The 19,837-nt window shown below is 34.8% G+C and overlaps 1 protein-coding gene across 1 annotated transcript; it reads right to left on the reverse strand.

Annotated features, from left to right (window-relative positions):
- Positions 1-1,401: 1,401 nt before the first annotated feature.
- On the reverse strand, positions 1,402-15,996 carry LOC145323220 (uncharacterized). The gene is made up of 14 exons (XM_080165667.1): positions 15,836-15,996; positions 14,603-14,658; positions 13,390-13,434; positions 12,239-12,288; positions 10,976-11,019; positions 9,654-9,731; positions 9,442-9,503; positions 8,456-8,584; positions 7,003-7,082; positions 6,364-6,445; positions 5,612-5,743; positions 5,312-5,354; positions 2,385-2,436; positions 1,402-1,525 (listed from the first exon to the last, which is right to left on the reverse strand). Exons 1-14 carry the CDS (start codon positions 15,975-15,977, stop codon positions 1,423-1,425), a joined length of 1,098 nt encoding a protein of 365 aa, XP_080021793.1. The 5' UTR covers positions 15,978-15,996; the 3' UTR covers positions 1,402-1,422.
- Between the last annotated feature and the right edge of the window lie 3,841 nt (positions 15,997-19,837).

Below are 19,837 nucleotides of genomic sequence, written 5' to 3' on the forward strand. Positions count from 1 at the left end.
TAAAAGAATTTTTTAGGGGGGGGGGAGTTGTAAACCTTCCCGGTACCTATGAGAAGCTACCCTGTAAAGGAGAACCCGGTCGGTTCAGCGGTTAGCGAGATCCTTCGGTACAAACAGACAGACAGACATCGTTCTACTTTGTATTATAGATTCTATGGATCTGTGTTATGATTCTAGAAACTTGAGCTGATTTGCATTGACCAACACTTATTCGACTTACCTTTTACCGCATCTAGCCTTCTACTTTCATTTTTTTAGTAGCGAAGCTACTCTATAATACGAAATTTCCGTCCGCCCTTTGATACAAGGTGGGGGAAACGTGATTTTTTTCGGCTCCTATTCAAGATAGACAGCTGAAATTTTTAGTGAAGATTCCTATGACAATATGCGCATCTAACATCTACTTACATTGTTTTTTCCATCTGTCCGTTAATTGGGGTGCTAGATCGATTCCTAGATTATTATGTTTTCGTATTTTTCTCAACTTCTTGTCAAGACAAGGATTGAATAAGTTTACTCTTTAAATATTTTTATTAAGATATGCTTATTGGTTGCGGTGCTAGATCGATTCCTAGTTTTTCAAGTTTTCGTGATTTTCTTGACTCCTGTTAAAGATAAACAGCTGAAATTTCTTAAGTATTGATTAAGTCAACATTCTCCATATTTCACCAAGTTTTGTAAAGGCTTTAAAAGGTTTCGTGATTTATTTCATGTAAGATTTTTGTGACATGCTCTATGAAAAGACTAAACTACATAATTTTTGTGTCACTCTTAAGGAAGACGATTCCCTTTTCTCCCATATATTTTTCTCTTTTTCTTCCCCCCTTCCCTTTTTCTTTTTCGAAATGTATATGACGTCACAGGAATCGACTTCCTCAAAAGTAACACAAAAGTTATGTATTTTAGTCTTTCAAATACTCTATAAATATTCTCATACTCCATCTACAGATGTTATCCGTAATTTTTGAGCTTCGCTACTTATGGCTGTTGTCATCCTTGTTTATCATAAGACACCTCATACAAACTTTCCTAACAATTGTGAAATTTCCGTTCTGTTCGGACGGACAGACAGACAGTATTTGAAGAAAAGGTTTGCTTTCCCACCACAAGATTAATCTAAAAGGATAAGACAATGGCCAATAAATTAATGTACATCCTAAATGATAACACACAAAATTACCTTTTCTGTAGATTAAAGTTTTTGGTTTAAATGTTTAAACACATAACTTAATAAACCAACCAATCAAAATTCAGCAAAAGTCCCCAAAGTTGTTAAGCCAACGAATAAGAATACGTTGATAAAAATCATTGTTCCCCCCTCTCTATCTCTCTCTCTCTCCCCCTCTCTCTCTCTCTCCTCTTTGAAATTGTGTTAATCTGTACAGAACATATGTAAAATAGTTGGAATATAATAAGATTTATTTACAATTGAACAACGTTATATTTCTTAACAATATCATTTCTAACATAAAGATCATTTTGTGCTTTACCAGTCAGCATGTTCATGTCGTCTCTATGCGCGAATCTGAAAAAGATAAACTTATGGTGCTTACCCTCAAAGTTTCATGCAATCACAAAAACACCATCCGTCCCATATTTTTAACATTCATTATTAACAATACTAGAGAGGTGGGTAGTTTTTAAAAGCGAAGCTTTTCTAAAATTTAGGGTCGGTCTGTACGTCCGTCCGTCCGTAACGGATAGCTTTTTTCGTTAATTTAGGCATGTTAGACTTGTCCTATCGATTTCAAATATTGCATGATGATTCCTATAGGAGTTAGGTACGAGTTAGAAAGTGGAGCAACTCTATAATCGTTACCAGAAAGTCCGTACATCCATTTTAAACATGTTGCTTTTTCTACTTTTTTAACAACAAATTTTTATGTGATAAAATTATCCGATTGGTCTGATTTTTGAAATACTGATTCCTAGGACAACAACGTACATTGTTATAAGCGAAGCATCTCTAAAATCAAGTCCTAAAAATGTAAGTATGCCCATAAACATTATTCTGTATCAAGCAGTTTTTCAACAAATTTACTTACAATTTTGCTTCGACTCTTAAACATTTATATTCTGATTATTAAGTTCTGTCACTATACAAGTATTATTGTCCGTTTGTCCCACCGTTTCAGAGCTTCGCTTTAATAGATGTTGCCATCCTAGTTTTCTTTATTCCTAATTCATGCGGGGGGTTATAACACGTATTTTCACAATAACTTTTGATATGTTATTTTAGGTTAGGTAAATGTTAATGATAGGAAATTGGCACCGTAAGGTTAGAGGCCCCTGCAAGGGCAAAAAATTGGAGAAAAACTATTGTGAAAATACGACGAAACCCGCTACTTCGTTTTTAAAATTGTTTTAAACAAAAAAAGCTATACCTTGTGTAACCTTTGCTCTTCATAAAATCTCTTATAATTTCTACTGAAGAGTCTAAAATATAATAATAGTTATTTCTTTCATCGTATTATAAACGGCTTTCCGCGGATAAAGAATTTACAATTATAAGATTAAAACCAGTTTTTTTTAGACTAAAAAAACTAGTTTTAATCTTATGATTGTACATTTTTATATTCGTAGAAAGCTGGATATAATACGATGCTAGACATAGTTTTTTCGTAAGGATGAGAACCAGTTTCTATCCACCGGATTCGAATGAATACGAGAAAATCATATTAAAATGTTAAAAATATCTCGGCTGTTATTGAACATATACGTCTGATTTTTTTGTCTCGTTCTCTCTGCAGATTCCCCTCATCTATAATACAAAGTAGAACGATGTCTGTCTGTCTGTCTGTTTGTCTGTCTGTCTGTTTGTTTGTAGCGAAGGATCTCGCTAACCGCTGAACCGATCGGGTTCTCCTTTACAGGGTAGCTTCTCATAGGTCCTGGGAAGGTTTATAACTATTTTTTCTTGGGGGTTGGGACACCCCTAACCCCCCAAAAACTGAAATTACCCCCCCCCCCAAAAAAAAGAAACTAGTATAGTAATATATGTCTAACTTTTTATCTTTGTGACGTAACAAAAATCGAAGGATGAGAGGGGAGGTGGGAAAGGAAACCCTTAAAAAAGAGATGGATTTTTGTTACGTCACAAAGATAAAAAGTTAGACACTATTACTAGGTTAAAAAAAAATCCCCCCCCCCAAAAAAAATTAAAAAAAAAAATTTTTTCTTTAAAAACTAAAACACGAAAAATTAGTTTGATCAAACTAGTATAGTAATATTGTCTAACTTTTTATCTTTGTGATGTAACAAAAATCGAAGGATGAGAGGGGAGGTGGGAAAGGAAACCCTTAAAAAAGAGATGGATTTTTGTTACGTCACAAAGATAAAAAGTTAGACACTATTACTAGGTTAAAAAAAAATCCCCCCCCCCAAAAATTAAAAAAAAAAATTTTTTCTTTAAAAACTAAAACACGAAAAATTAGTTTGATCAAACCTCTTGGGGCAAAGCCTCTAGAGGCTAGGGGCGAAGCCGCTAGTATACTTATACGCCAGGAAGGAAGGAGACAATGGGCTGTTTATTAAGTGCAGTCAATATTCTCTAAAATGGCTATAACATTTGGAATGATAGTGCAGCTATTACCTTTTATGATACAAATAAGGATTTTAATTGCCAATTATCTGAAAAGTTTATATCCTTGATCTGAAATTTATTTGAAATTTTATAACTCTGCCAACCCTAAATCTTCATGCGGTCTTTAATATCTTTGTTATGATTCAATCCACGCATATAACGATTGCTTTAATCGTTTTCCAGGTCCCATAACTGTGCTGCGAGATCTTTATTTTTGTAAAATCGGTTCAGAAATAAGGATTTTAGAAGCTATAATATTAGAATATTAGTTGTTTGATCCTTATCCTATTGGGGAGTCTGATGGAGGTCAGGAACAAAGCCTAAAACCAACCCTAAGATATTTATAAACCTTCCCTTAAAAGTGTAACCAAATTGGAACAGTATTAGCAAGCTGTTTTCGTTATCGGCCGGCCGGAAATCGGCCGACTTCGGCCGGATTCGGCCGATTAAAATAATCGGCCCACATTTTCTTCAAGTTAAGTTTAAAAATATCGTATTCGGCTATTCCTCGGCCGATTTAGTCGTCTAAGATGGCAAAAAAATAGTCCTGGTTGTAATAAATTCAAATCCATTGACCAATCTAAAATCGGTCCACTGGTTGTCGCGTAACGATGATTTTAAAGTTGTAGACATGATAATAATTGCATAAAATAGAAGTAAAGTTTAAAAATACCGTAGCCGGCTATTCCTTGGCCGATTTAGTGACAAAAAAATAGTTCTGGTCATAATAAATTCAAATCCGTTGACCAATGTAAAATCGGTCCACTGGTTGTTGCGTAACGATGATTTTAAAGTTGTTATAAATGCTGCGTTATTATAAACATAATAATGTCGTCTTCGAAACGAAAATTTTACTCTAAGCAAATTTTTTAACTTCAAATGTGATTCAGATGGATCTTTTACCATAAAATTACTTTTTCATAAACTAATTATTATTTAACTACCTTTTTTACAGTAGCTGCACTAATATTCCACCAAAAAAAAAAATTATTGACTGCACTTACTGTTTATTAAACTAGTCTCCAAAGTTTTAAATAACATTTTCTTATTCTTTGGCATAACAACTTTGGAGACTTGTAATGAATTTGATTTGTTGGTTTATTAGGTTGAGTGTCCAAACGTTTCAACGACTAATTCTAATCTACAGAAGTGGTAATTTTGTGTGTCATCATTGGACATCAATTTATCGGCCATTATCTTATCCCTTTAGATCCCAGCTTATGAGCATACAGTCTATCAGTAATTTTGTTTATTTTGGGGGGTTGGGGTTGTCCCACCCCCTAAGAAAATAGCTTGAAACCACCACAGAACCAGTAGGTATATTCTCTGAAGAGTAGAGCCCATTCGGTTCAGCAGTTACATATAAATAAAGCTCCAAATGAACAGACAGACAGACAGATGGTCAGACATCAAGCTACTTTGTATTATAGATAAGAGCATTTCCTTTAATAAATAAAATTAGATTAACCCGGCAGAACTAGAGTCGGTCCGTCAGTACATCCGTAACGGTTAGCTCTTTTCGTTAATTTAGACATGTTAGAATTATCACATCGATTTCAAACTTTGCATGATGATTCCTATAACAGTTAGCTACGATTTAGGAATATACTTATATTCGGCTTATTCAGTTCTGACACTCTACAAGAAGTGTTAATGTTCGTTTGTCCAACTATTTCAGAGCTTTGCTTTTAAGGATATTGTCATCCATGTTATTAAAGAAATCATTACCTTTCTGGAATAGACCAGCCAAGTCTACTTCTACTGATAAAACCTAACAAGTATTATTCAATTTATTTGCAAAATCAAATTATTTTAAGGTTTCTAAAACAAAATATTAATAAATAAGTTAATAAAATAAAATATTAGTTGTACTCTTACTTCTTAGTAAGGAGAATTGTAACTAAAATATCAGCGCAAAAAAATAAATAGCTGCCTAAAACATAATTGTTTTATATAGTTACTGACTAACGGACAGACGGACAGACTAATTGAGATACAGAGTAGCTTCTCAACTAAAAATTTCCCTACCTCTATGTCCACCTTATCCCAATTTATAGCTCTGAGTACTGCCAGTTCGAAGCCCTCAATGTCCAGGACAAACAGATTCACTGTAGGATTGTCTAGGGCAGCCAGAATAGACTGCAGCGGCAGGCATTGTAACTAAATTTAAGTATTGGTCAGGTGGACGAATGGATATTGAAAGAGCAGTAGTTTTCAATGTACTACTGATGTTTGAGAATGTTACGTAATTAGTATTTATAGCATCGTATTATAAACAGCTTTCCGCGAATATATAATGTACAATTCAAGATCAATGACAGACGGACGAACGGAGATTTCGAATTAAAGAGTAGCTTCGCTACGAAAAACATTGTATATTATAAAGATATTTACACAAATTTAATAAAAAAACAGATCAATAATTAGGTGAATTGACTAAATAACTATTATACAGTTACAGAAATTGGTAAACACATTTTTATTTCTTACAGGAAAAGCATTTTCTTTTGTTGCAATGAAATAATTTATACGTTGAAAAGTGATCTTTTTTAATCATGGACAATGATTTCTTTAAGTTTGCTTATACGTTATTATAAATCTTTGGGGACTTCTAGCGAATTTTGATTCGTGGGTTTGTAAAGTTGAGTGTCCAAACGTTACTACCATCAATTGTAATCTACAGAAGGGGTAATTTTATGTATCATGAGTGGAATGTACATCCATTTATCAGCCATTGTCTTATCCCTTTAGATCCCTGAGGCCAGATAAATTTAACTTACTGTAGCAGTGTTGTTTGCTCCCTCGTAACCAGTGTCAAAACCACCCATAGAAGTAGAACTAATATTATTAACAACTCCAGTGCTGAAAAATAAAAATAGTTATACCCTCGGTCCATAATCAGCAAATAAGCAAATTGCGGTAACTGGCCAACGTTCGATATCTGGCAAATTACCGGATATCCGGCCGGATAACCGGAGATCTGGCATTAAATATCAGCCGGATATCCGGTATCCGGATAGTTTCAATGTCCGGTATCCGACCGGATATTGAAATTGGCCGGATTTACGGCAAAACCCTAATAATTAATAATATACAGGGATTTAAATGGGTAAAACAATGACCGATACTACACAAAGTTTAAAATTGTGGTTGAAACGTTCGAACACTCCACTTAATTAATCAAAACTCATAAGCCAACAAATAAGAAAACTTTTTGATAAATTTTATAAAACAGCCAATTGTCTAGTGCAACCTTTCTATTGGGTCATTGAAAATCAACCAATAATATCGCTTATATTACACAGCCAAGTAGCAGAAAACACTTTAGCAGCAGACGAAAGAGGTCTTTGAAAAATGAAGGGAGGTAGCTGTCTGTATATACATCTGTACTATAGATCTGTCTCTCAGAGATAAGTTACCTGTGCAAATTGAACTTTGCGAAATGTGGTCGAGCTTCAGTTCCCAAACAGTTGTTCAATAAATACGCTTTTCTGTTCACCTTGAAAATGTATCTTTATAATAAAACTAGCGGCTTCGCCCCTAGCCTCTAGTGGCTTTACCCCAAGAGGTTTGATCAACCTATTTTTGTGTTACTTAGATTTAAAAAAACAAACAAATTTTTTTTTTTTTTTGGGGGGGGGGTATTTTCCATTTTTTGGGGGTTAGGGGTGTCCCACCCCCCAAGAAAATAGCTTAAAACCATCACAGGACCATTAGGTATATTCCTTGAAGAGTAGAGCTCAATCGGTTCAGTGGTTACTGAGATCTTAAGCTTCAGACGGACGGACATACGGACGGACAGACAGACAGACATCGTTCTACTTTGTACTATAAATAACATGATGTCTCTCTATCCTAAAATGTCTAATGCTAACTATCTATCTATTTCCTTTATTACACTAATAGCATCTAAAGGCTGGACTTATATCAAAATACATGAATAGAGGGGGCATGGGCTATTTGTAACTCTTCCCTTGGGGCATTTATTTTTTTAATAGTTGTTCATCTATTTAAAGTGATCTAAAGAGATAAAGGTCGATAAATTGATGTTCAACCCCAATGATGATACACAAAATTGCCCTTGGTTGAAACATTGGGACGTTCAAGTTAATGCACAAACCAATTAAAATTCAATAAAAGCCCCCAAAGTATTAAAAGTTGTGGAGCCAACGAATAGGATTACAAAACTTTGGGACCAAATGTTCCCTCCCTTTCTGTCTATTAAAGGAAGCCTGCAAGAAATAAAACGCTTTAACTACTAAAACAAATGAAACTAAAACAAGCTCAGCTGTGATTGGTTGTTGAGCTGATTTAGCCTTCTGAATGGCTGAAAATACTAAAGAGCTGGATCTTTAAATCATTTTGTGGTGCGCTGAATCAGGGCGATCCAGTTCGGCGCACCTAGATATTATTAGATTTCAATCTTTAAATCAAAATGGAATGGGCGAATCAGCGCGCCCAGTGGCGCGGTACTGGCACTCAACGAGTGGCATTGCCGCGCCACATCGGGGTGATCTGGATCACCCCGATCTGGTGCACCACTTAAACAATTTAAAGATCCAGCTCAGTACTCTTGCTCGGTACAACATAAGTTAAACTTATTTTTTAAAATGATTTTGACTATAAAAATGGTTATTTTAATTGTAACATGAGCAATGAAAATCTTTCAAAATTCTCATTTTGTACATAAAATGTCATTAAAAAATGCTTACAACTTTTTTGTTACTAAAGCTAAAGTCTTCAAATTTAGGGGGTCTACTTGTGGCAGTCTTTCAGCAGGTAGATCGATATGTACTTCTTGCGGGCTTCCTTTAACCAGGGTTCCATAGGAATGTCTTTTTGTCTATCTAATTAACTATCACATTTACATACCTCTGTACATTCTTTAAAGAAGCGTGGTACCGCCTCAATCAGGACCCCAGTCCAATTGTATAATCTTTCCAGGGGCAGTGTCTCTGAAAATTCACAATCTGCGGCTCCAGCCTCCACGAAGAAGCCATTCTGAAAAAATAGATATTATAACGTAATATTTTCAGGGAGGGATAGGATATTGGGCTGTTTATTATACTAGTCCCCAAAGTTTTATAATAACGTTTCCTTATTCGTTGACTCGACAACTTTGGGGACTGTAATTGAATTTTGGTTGGTTTCTTCATTAAGTTGAGTGTCCAAACGTTTCAACCACTTAATTGTAATCTACAGAAGGGATAATTTTGTGTATAATCATTGGGTAATTACATCAATATATCGACCATTGTCCTGTGCCTTTAAATCCTTTATAATTTCTAATTGTCCAATTTTTTCCCAAAATCAAGCTTTATTCTAAATAATTCACCCAGAGGTGTGCAGAATGGGGGTGGATCCACCCCCTGACTCCTGAGAAAATAAAGGGGGATACCCCCCTCATGCTTCCCAAGGGGGTTGTCAGGATATAAAAGTCACATCACTTTAAAACTTTAGGGTGGTGTTCAAAATTAACTAACCAATTCAGGGACACATTTTTAGATTTTTTTTGGTGATTAAACACCATCGGGGGTGCATCAGCCCCCTGACAATAAAAATACACCCCTTCTGTTGTCTGTCTCAATTTTGGATCGAGGATTTGTGTAAAAAATTAGGGTTGGGTCAAATATCCGGTTTGGCCGGATATCCGAGCATTTTCAATATCTGGCCGAATGCCGGATATTTATACTATCAAGATATCGGATATCCGGCTGATTTATATCGAGCCATTTTCAATATCCAGACAAATACCGGACATCCGACATTATAAATTAGCCGGATATCCGGTATCCAGTATCATGCCAAAAAATTATGCGGCACATTCCTATAAAAATATTTGTGTGCACTTTGTTTACCTTTTTAGCATTCTTGAAAACCATATCTATAACATCTTTGGCTTGGTGGTGCTTTGTAAAATCTAGAAAATTTTAAATTATAATAGAATAGTTATTTCTCGGATCATATTATAAACAGCTTTCCGCGGGTATAAAATGTACACTAAAATGCAATGGCTAAAAAACTGGTTAAACTTAGGATCGGTTTAGAAGCTATACTGGAAAAAGCTTACCTAGATTTTGGTCATCTTTGACAGCATAATGTTTGCTTTTAGGGGCAGGAGGGTGCAACATATCTCTAGCAATTACGTCTAAAACAAAACAAGGATGACAACATCCAAAATATCAGGGATGAAACTCAGGGAGTAAGGGAGGGGACAATGGGCAATTAATTCAATTTAAGAGTTTTTAAAGAAAGGCCATGAAATCCAGATTAAGGCCGTGTATTCTTAACTTTTATATTTAAACAACTCTCTGTCTGCTATATTAAAAACTAACACAACGAGTAGCGGCATTTCTTGCGCTAGTACCCAAACTCAGTCAGAAACTGCTAAATTCTTGCACATTCCCTTTAAGCCAGTACCCAAAGTCCAAGACTCCTAAAAATTGAATATTCGATCCATTGTCCCCTCCCTTACTCCCTGGATGAAACTGAAGTATGTCTGACAGACTGACTGACAAAGTAAATTGTATACTTAATTCTCACTGGTACAAGGAATCTTTTCCAAATATTTAGGCTAGGGTTGGGTCGGATATCCGGCAGTTTTCAATATCCGGTCGGATACCGGATATTAAAACTATCTTGCTAGATATCCGGCAATATAATCTTTTATATCATACAACAAAACTTCCTTTAACAAACAGTCACATGCATAATTTCTTAAATTCTTGGGGCTATTTAGCAATAAGTAAGTAAAACTTCATTAATATTACATACCGATGGACTTACAGACATATAGACGAATATACAGATGTACAGATGGATATACAGACAGACATCTGTCTGTTTTTTTGTACCGAAGAATCTCGCTAACCGCTGAATCGATATAGTTCTCCTTAACAGGGTAGCTTTTCATAGGCCCCGGGAAGGTTTATAACTATTTTGAGGGAGGGTAACACCACCCTACCAAGAAAAATCACAAAAAATCTAATTATTTTATTCCTAGAGACTTCAACGCAACATAGAAAAAATCTGACACAATCTGTTAAAATGTATAATATAGTTTGAAATAAAAAAAAAAATAAAATAAAAAAAGACGAACCCTAATCTGTCCCACCTTGAGAAAGACGATTCCAGTGACGTCATATACGTTTCGGGAAAGGAAAAGAGAAGGGGGGAAGAAAATCTCTTCAAAAGAGATGGGAGAAAAGGGAAAGATTTTCTTCCCCCCTTCCCTAAACGTATATGACGTCACTGGAATCGTCTTTCTCAAAGTGGGACAGATTGGGGTTCGTAAAAAAAACATTTAAAGTGCCACTATCTTGAGGCAAAGCCCCTAGAGGCTAGGGGCGAAGCCGCTAGTTTATTTATACTACAAATATAGTTTGTACTTACGTGCTAAATAGGGGTCATCAGCCTCCAAACAATTCAAAAGTGGCCTAAAAATAACAAGGATTACATCATCCATAAGTATCAAAGTTCTTAAATGTAGTAAGACCCAGGGAGGAAGGAGACATTGGTTTGTTTATTACACTAGTCCCCAAGGTTTTGTAATAATGTTTTCTTATTTGTAGTATTAGCAACTTTGAAGACTTAAGTGAATTTTGATTGGTTATTCATTAAGTTGAGTGTCCAAACGTTTCAACCACTTAATTGTAATCTACAGAAGGGATAATTTTGTGTTTCGTGATTGGGGCTGTACACCAGTTTTTCGGCCATTGTCTTTTCCCTTTAGAAACCCTAAGTAAGACAAACAATGGACTGTTAACGAAAAATACCCAAAAGAGTAAAATAGCCTAAAACCGCTCTTAGACCATCTTTTATAAAAAGCCTCAAACCAAAAGGGTAGCTATATGAAGGTTTAGTGATTAGTTAACAAAAAAATCAAAATGCAAAGACATATATTTTTTAACTCTTATTTTATACATCTTAATTGGAACTGATGACCTAATTAGAAGTGAAACAATTGTCTTCCATTAATAAAATGTTAAAAAAAACTTGTGTTTATATCTATAATACAAAGTAAAACGATGTCTGTCTGTTTGTGTGTTTGTGTGTTTGTGTGTTTGTCTGTTTGTTTGTAGCGAAGGATCTCGCTAACCGCTCAACCGATCGGGTTCTCCTTTACAGGGTAGCTTCTCATAGTTCCCGGGAAGGTTTATAACTATTTTCTTGGGGGGTGGGACACCTCCAACTCCCCCAAAAATAAAAAAATACCCCCCCCAAAAAAATTTTTTTTTTTTAATTTTTCTTTTAAATCTAAAATTTTAATTGGTTCGATTGAACCACTTGGGGCAAAGCCCCTAGAGGCTAGGGGTGAAGCCGCTAGTATATAATATATGTATATGTAATACAAAGTAGCTTGATGCCTGTCCGTCCGTTCGTCTATCCGCCCTTTAAGATCTTGGTAACCACTGAAACGATTGGATTCTACTCTTCAGGGAACATACCTACTGGTCCTGTGGTGGTTTTAAGCTATTTTCTTGGTGGTTCTCCTTTTATGGGAAGCTTATCATACGTCACGCGTTATTTTAGGCTATTTCATTCTTAGATCAAAGTTACTCCTGATGGTTTTAGGCTATTTTTCTACCCTTTCCTTGCACTTTATGCTAAGTGTTCAGCTGCTAGAATTTCATAAAATGAAGGATTAAGTTTTACCTTTTCTTTATAACAAAAGATTCTTCCATTCCATAAGCTATCAGTTCTACCTTAAAAATACAAATAATTTCATCATTTTTAGATTGTTTAAAAAAAAATTCATTCAGGGCTTGAAATTATTATTAAATTTGTGACCTAACTTCCACTATTAACCTAAAACATACCAATGACCAATACCAAGCCTATTAGAAATCAGAATTCCACCGGTTTTATCTTTCAAATATTTTTAATGCAATGTTTGACTAGCATAAATGATTTTTGGTTTTAAACAACTTTTTTCACCTTAAAGCGAAGCACTGGAAAGTGTCATGTGTGACGTCATAAAAATACGTCTATTATCCATCTTTTGTTTTAGGAATTTCCGTTCCCACTTCTTCTCTCGTCCCTCCGTTTTAGGCGTATTTTTATGACGTCACAAATGACAGTTTTCAGCGCTTCCTTAAAGCCATACTCCCCCTACTACACTCCCCTCGATTTTTTGGGGAGTGCTATGCATACCTCCCTTACAAAAAAATGTGCACGCAACTTTTTATTCGGGAAGGGGGGGGGGGGAGAAGTCTCCTTACTTTTGGTTTTATGAAGAAAAATATTTTTTTGTTGAGGAAAATTGTTTCGTAGACGCGAAATTTTTTTTTATCCTTCTCTAGACCTATGATAAGCTTCATTGTAAAGGAGAACCATGCCATATCCTTCGCTACACTCATACACACACACACAAAAAAAAAAACACTCACAAAGACTGGCGCACAGAAATTTTGTTAATATTACACAAGGGATAAATTCAAAATCCTTATAATAAAGTAACAGGATGTTTGTGTGTTTGTGTGTCTGTGTGTTTGTACCAAAAGATCTCGCTAACCGATGAACCAATCGGGTTCTCCTTAACAGGGTAGCTTCTCATAGGTCCCAGGAAGGTTTATAACTATTTTGGGGGAGGGTACCACCAGTACCACCCTCCCATGAGAAATCATGAAAAATCGAATTAAAAAAAAAATAATTGAGACACTTGAACGAAACATTGGTAGGTATCGTAGAGTCTTAAAGAGAGACTTGAACGCAACATTGGTAGAGATTGGAACAAAAAAAAACATTTAAAGTGCCACTAGAGGCCTCTAGGGGGCGTAGCCGCTAGTAATTAATAAAAAAGTTACCACTAAATCTCTATACTTGTCTCTAGCTTCTGTATGTAATCCAGCCTGCAATATAAAATAAGGATGACAACATCCATAAAAGCCAAGATACAAAAGCAGACGGTGGAAGTCCAGAAGAACAAACGAACATTAACACACTTGTAGAGTAACATAATAATCGGAATATAAGTCTAAAAAAATTGTACATAAATTTGTTGCAAATTACTTAAAATAAGGATACGATTTAAGGACATATTTACATTTTTAGGACCTAATTATAGATATGCCTCGCCTATAATATTGTACCTTGTTGTCCTTGGAATCATTGTTGTAAAATCAGGAAAATAGGAAAATCATGTCATGCAAAAGAATTGTTTTGAATGGACTTTTTAGTAATAATTATAAATATAGAGTTGCTACGCTTTCTAAATTTTATGCATTGGTTATTAGTGCGATAAGGAGATTTACAAAAAAAAATCAAGGACGTCTACGGTTTGGTTGTACTTGTGAATGAAAAAAAATGTATGGTATTAGTTATTTATCGCTTCGTATTATAGACAGCTTTCCGAGGATATAAAAATTATAATTATACAATTAAAACCAATTTTGTTAGGTGTTGAAGGCCCGGGCTAACAAAACTGGTATTACTTTATGATTGTTATCTTAATATTTGTGGAAAATTGCCTGTTAAACGATTCTATACAGGATTCAGAATGGCTGAGAACCGGTTATAATTCCGCGGATATTAATCGGTTTCGAAGTCATACTTGTATTACCTACACCTACCTTGCCTCATATACAGACAGACAAACAGACACACAAACAGACACACAAACAGACAGACAAACAGACAGACAAACAGACAGACAAACAGACAGAAAGACAGACAGACAAACAGACAGACAAACAGACAGACAAACAGACAGACAAACAGACAGATAAACAGACAAATAAACAGACAGACAAACAGACAGAAAGACAGACAGACAAACAGACAGACAAACAGACAGACAAACAGACAGACAAACAAACAGACAGACAGACAAACAGACAGACAAACAGACAGACAGACAAACAGACAAACAGACAGACAGACAAACAGACAGACAAACAGACAGATAAACAGACAGACAAACAGACAGACAAACAGACAGACACACAGACAGACAAACAGACAGACAAACATACAAACTATTTTTTGAAATAGCTTTGCTGTTATTAAAATGGTTCTCACCTTTACAAGTCTTTGAAGTTCCTCACAATCAATGCCATAATTTGATGATATCAAATCTAAGTACAAAAAAGATTTACGCTTAAGTTTAAAAATCTACTTGATATAGAATTGTTATTCATTGCATCGTATTACAAATAGCATTCCGCGGAATGTATATGAAAATGTAAAATTAAAACAAGTTTTGTTAGCCCCAAGATGCTGAAAAACTGGATTTAATACAATACGATGCATGATTTTTCAGTGTGGCTGAGAACCGGTTCTTACCCACGGGATATTAATCGGTGTCGAAGCCATACTGGAAAAGGATTTCCTATGAAAGAAAATTTAACACATAAAATGGACCTTGATGGAACATAATGCTTATTTTGGGTTAGGTTAGGTAAGAATTAGGCAATACTGCAGAGCTTAAAATTGAAAAAAAGGATAGTATGGTTGCTTAATTGGTCCACACACCAACCCGTGGGATTAATCAACGGAAAATTTATAATAGATTTTGAACGCCATCTGTGCTACCATTTCAATGTTAATGTTATCTAGTAACCAAAATTATCTGTGCAGCAATTCATTATTACTTATTTATTGCATCGTTTTATAGACATATTTCCGTGGATATTGAAATGAAAAAAATTATATTAAAACCAGTTTTGGTAGCACCGAGGGATGCTGTGAGTATTGGTTTAAAAAATATGACGTAACAAAAAAAATTAGCCAATGAGAGTCCACTACGCATGCCGCCATTGGTCAATAACGGCCTCTCATTGGCTAATTTTTTTTGTTACGTCATATTTTTTAAACCAATTCTCACAGCATCCACCGAGGGGCTAAAGGCCAGAACTAACAAAGCTGGTACTAATCATAGGATTTTTTTTTTAATATTCGTGAAAAATTGTCTATTATTTCATCCTAAACATGTTTTTCCAGTATGGCGCATTACCGGTTCTAATCCACCGGATATTAATCGGATTCGAAGCCATACTGGAATAAAGTTTTCTCGTATTCATTTGAATCCGGTGGATAGGAACCGGTTCTCATGAATACGAAAAAACTATGTCTAGCATCGTATTATATCCAGTTTTCTACGAATATAGAAATGTACAATCATAAGATTAAAACTAGTTTTTTTAGCCGGTGCCTTCGGCACCACGGGGCTAAAAAAACTAGTTTTAATCTTATAATTGTACATTCTATATCCGCGGAAAGCCGTTTATAATACGATACGAGAAATAACTATACCTTCATTTTGTAGCTGCACAACAAGAAATCCCAAACTGCCCAGCAGTAGAAACACTAGAAATGACCTCAGTTGATACGGGGTGATTGTTTTAAAGGGTCTCAATCGCCATTTATTTTTCACTGTTTCTAGTAGCATTTTCATTTTTATTTTACTACTGATGTTGTTTTGATGTATTTTTAAGGTTAAATTATTTCCGCATTGCTAAGTTTGTTTAGACACTGCAGCTTTTATGCTATTTAGACTTAAATTTTGTTGTAATTTTAAACTTTTGATGAGTTTTAGTAACCATAAAAGCCAACTACTTTTTTGTTTATACAAAGAAGCATAATTTATAACAATAGCCAAAAAAGTATATTTAAAGAACGTGTCCTAACTTTTGTGATTTTTAAAAAATAACTAGTCAGTATTTTTAGTAAGTAGTAGATGTAAAATGATCCATCGAATTTAGATATGCAATCGTTTTTTTTGTAGACCTCTTATTTTTAAAGTATCTTAATTTTTTTTATAAAAAAAATTAATTTGTTTTAAGATACTTAAACGCAACAAAAAAAAGAGAAGAAAATTGCAATTATGAACAAAAATTGTAAGATCTTTAATTTGACACATTGCTTTTTGAATTCTGTTGAGTAATTATTGAAAAAAATCTATTTTTTGAAGCCCGGTGAATCAAAACTTTGAACTTTGTTAGCTCGTCACTAATGGGTTCAACAAAAAATACAAAACTTAGGACACGTTCTTTAAAATAAGATGACATTATGTTTTAAACATTGTTTTATTAATTGATGATTACATCGGTGATAAGTCATATCTGATCATAATAACAAAATTTTCAATATAATGTCATTTTGGTTTAACAGATAAATTTAGCTATTTATAAATATTAGCTACACTGTATAATTACGCAGTAAAATAAACCAACTTTCACTTATGCGACCATGATTAGCTAAACTCAGCCTAATACATTTATTACCCCAGACCCTCAATCTGATACAACATTCTAACTGACGAAGAGTTTCATTTATAATGAATCCTTCATTAATACGAGTGTTGCAATAATTATGCGATATGTATCATCCCCAATCAAAGCTTATCTTTCAAAAAGATACTTCTTGTATTAATGAAAAAACAGACCATGGAAATAAAACGAAGTAGTGGGTTTCGTCGTATTTTCTCAGTAACCTTTGTCCTATTTATAGCCTCTGCGGGGGGCTCTAACACCGCGGGGCCAATTTCCTAACCCTGTGGGGCAATCATTGCCACTTACCTAACCTCACTTAAAATGACCTATCAAAAGCAACTGTGAAAATGCGACGAAACCCACTAATATGTTTTCTTCCATGGTCCAAAAGAACTACTCTTTGGCATTCCAAATATTTACACTTTCTAACAATTAATGATATCGGATGATATTGTGTTGCTATTGGTTCAATTCCAACTCAGGAAATGACCATCTAGACTGTGTATATCTATTATCTACAGCATACTACATGCATGTGAATCACTGGTACATGACGACCCGTGCGTATGTGCCATCAATTCCGTTGATCATCAATTACGTAAGTTTAAAATAACGAATAGATAGGAATGGATATTAAGAGCGTAGCTTTTCTATAATTAGGGTCGGTCCGTACGTAACGGATAGCTTTTTCGTTAATTTAGGCAAGTTAGAATTGTCCTATCGATTTCAAACTATGTATGATGATTCCTACAGTAGTTAGATACGATTTAGAAAGCATAGCAACTCTATAATCATAACCAGAATGTATGTACGTCCATTTTAAACATGTTGATTTTTAACTTTTTTAATAACATTATTTTATGTGCTTTAATCCTCCTATTGATCTGATTTTTAGAGTACTGATTTCTATTACAATAAGGTACAATATTTCAAGCAAAGCATCTCTATAATCAAGTCCTAAAAATGTCAGAATGTCTTTAAACAGAAATCTGTATTTAATAAGTTTAGCAACAAATATACGTATAATTTTGTCAAAACGTTCATATTTTTATTTTGTAAATTCATTTCTGACACTCTATAAGAATTAATGTTCGTCTGTCCTACCGTTTCAGAGTTTAACATTTATGGATGTTGTCATCCTTGTTTAACATTTGATTATGAGAGAGTTAAGCAAAGCAGGGAGGGAGGGGACATTGGGCAGTTTATTACACTAGTCCCCAAAGTCTTATTATAATAATGTTTTCTTATTCGTGTTGCCTCATTAACCTTGTGGACTTTTATTGAATTTTGATTGGTTGGTTCACTTATCTGAGTGTCCAAACATTTCAACAACTAATTGTAACATATAGAAGGGGTTATTATGTGTATCATCATTAATGATGCATTTTAATTTATCGGCCATGGTCTTATCCCTTTAGTTCTCTACTAAAAACAACACTTTTTAATATTGCCTTTTTTTGTAATTTTAAATTATTTGATTTGTGTGAAAAAGAAAATATTTAAATATTTTTCTCGTATTCATTCGAATCCAGTGGATAAGAACCGGTTCTCATCCATACGAAAAAACTATGTCTAGCATCGTATTATATCCAGCTTTCTACGAATATAAAAATGTACAATCATAAGATTAAAACCAGATTTTTTTAGCCTGGTTTTAATCTTATGATTGTACATTTTTATATCCACGGAAAGCTGTTTATAATACTATGCAAGAAATAACTATTCTAATATTGAAAATTACTTATGATAATTCTAAAAGCTAATAATTAGTATTAAAGTAGAATAACACGTTCATTTTCAGATTTGATGGAACTCCCGCGTTGTGAATCCTTAGTTCATGATGACCCATGATTAACTTTTTTTTCTCATGCCTGTCCCACCATTTTATAGAGCAACTCAGGGAGGGAGAGTCAATAAACTGGTTATTACAATAGTCCCCAAAGTTTTATTATACCATTTTGTGGTTCTAATCTAAAGAACGTTGGTGACTTTTATTGAATTTTGATTGGTTGGTTCATCAAGGTGAGTATTAATTGTAATTAATTGTAATCCGAAAACGAAGTAATTTGGGGTTTCATCATTTAGGATGTAGAATAATTTATACTCCATTGTCCTATCCCTTTAGATCCCTGAGAGCAACTACTACTATATAACTAGGGTATATTTGTCCTTGGAATACGGGTTCTACAGTACACATACCTTCAAGGACGTCCATCCTTTAAATTTTAGGGCGAGTACAAAATCACAATAGGGAGGGTAATTTAATTTTTTTTTAATTTAGGGAGGGGGTGGATCATAGGCGTCCAAGGGGGGGGGTAATGGGGCGATTACCCCCCCCAAACGAATTTTTTTCATTTTACCCCCCCCCCCCCCCATTTAAAATTTACCCCTACCCTGGGGGTGCCGTAGGCACCCCTAACCATTTAAGAGGGGGTATTTACCCCCCCCAAACAATTTTGGGGGGTAAATACCCCCCCCCAAAATAGAAAATCTCTAACAAAAAAAATTTTTGCGCGCTTCGCGCGCATTTTTAATACTGAATTTTTGATAAAATTTAAATTACCCCCCCAAAAAATTTTACCCCGGGGGTAAATTTTGGGGGGGGGGGTAAATAAATTTTACCCCTGCCAACAGATTTCAGGGGGGGTAATTACCCCCCAAGCAAATTTTACCCCCGGGGTAAAAATTTTGGGGGGGGTAAAAAAAATTTGCGGCGCGCTTCGCGCGCCATTTTACCCCCCCAAAAACCGAATTACCCCCCCCTTAAAAAAATTTTACCCCCCCCAAAATAAAAAGCTTGGACGCCCCTGGGGTGGATGAGATAATATATTTCCAAATTTTTGCCGTAACATTAGAATTTTGCAGAAAATAACCAAGAATGGCTAATTATGTTGATAAACAAAAAGCAATATCTTAAGGGACAGACAGACAAACGGACAGACAGAAGGAAATGGTCCTAGGACAAACGCAGGAGTCCCAAACGTCGGAGTGGACAAACGCAGGAGTGAACACTTAACCTAACCTAACCTATTTTAGACCAACT

The sequence above is a fragment of the Acartia tonsa genome, chromosome 6, assembly GCF_053477335.1.
Source record: "Acartia tonsa isolate MP-2025a chromosome 6, ASM5347733v1, whole genome shotgun sequence".
Taxonomy (NCBI): Eukaryota; Metazoa; Arthropoda; class Copepoda; order Calanoida; family Acartiidae; genus Acartia; species Acartia tonsa.

Bases quoted from the DNA above. Each gene is read 5' to 3' on its own strand.
- LOC145323220 (XM_080165667.1), bottom strand. From the start codon at position 15,977: ATGAAAATGCTACTAGAAACAGTGAAAAATAAATGGCGATTGAGACCC. The intron at 13,435-14,602 runs GTGAGAACCATT...TTTATATTGCAG, and splicing joins AACTTCAAAGACTTGTAAAG to GCTGGATTACATACAGAAGC. The intron at 11,020-12,238 runs GTAAAACTTAAT...TGTTATTTTTAG, and splicing joins TCTTTTGTTATAAAGAAAAG to GCCACTTTTGAATTGTTTGG.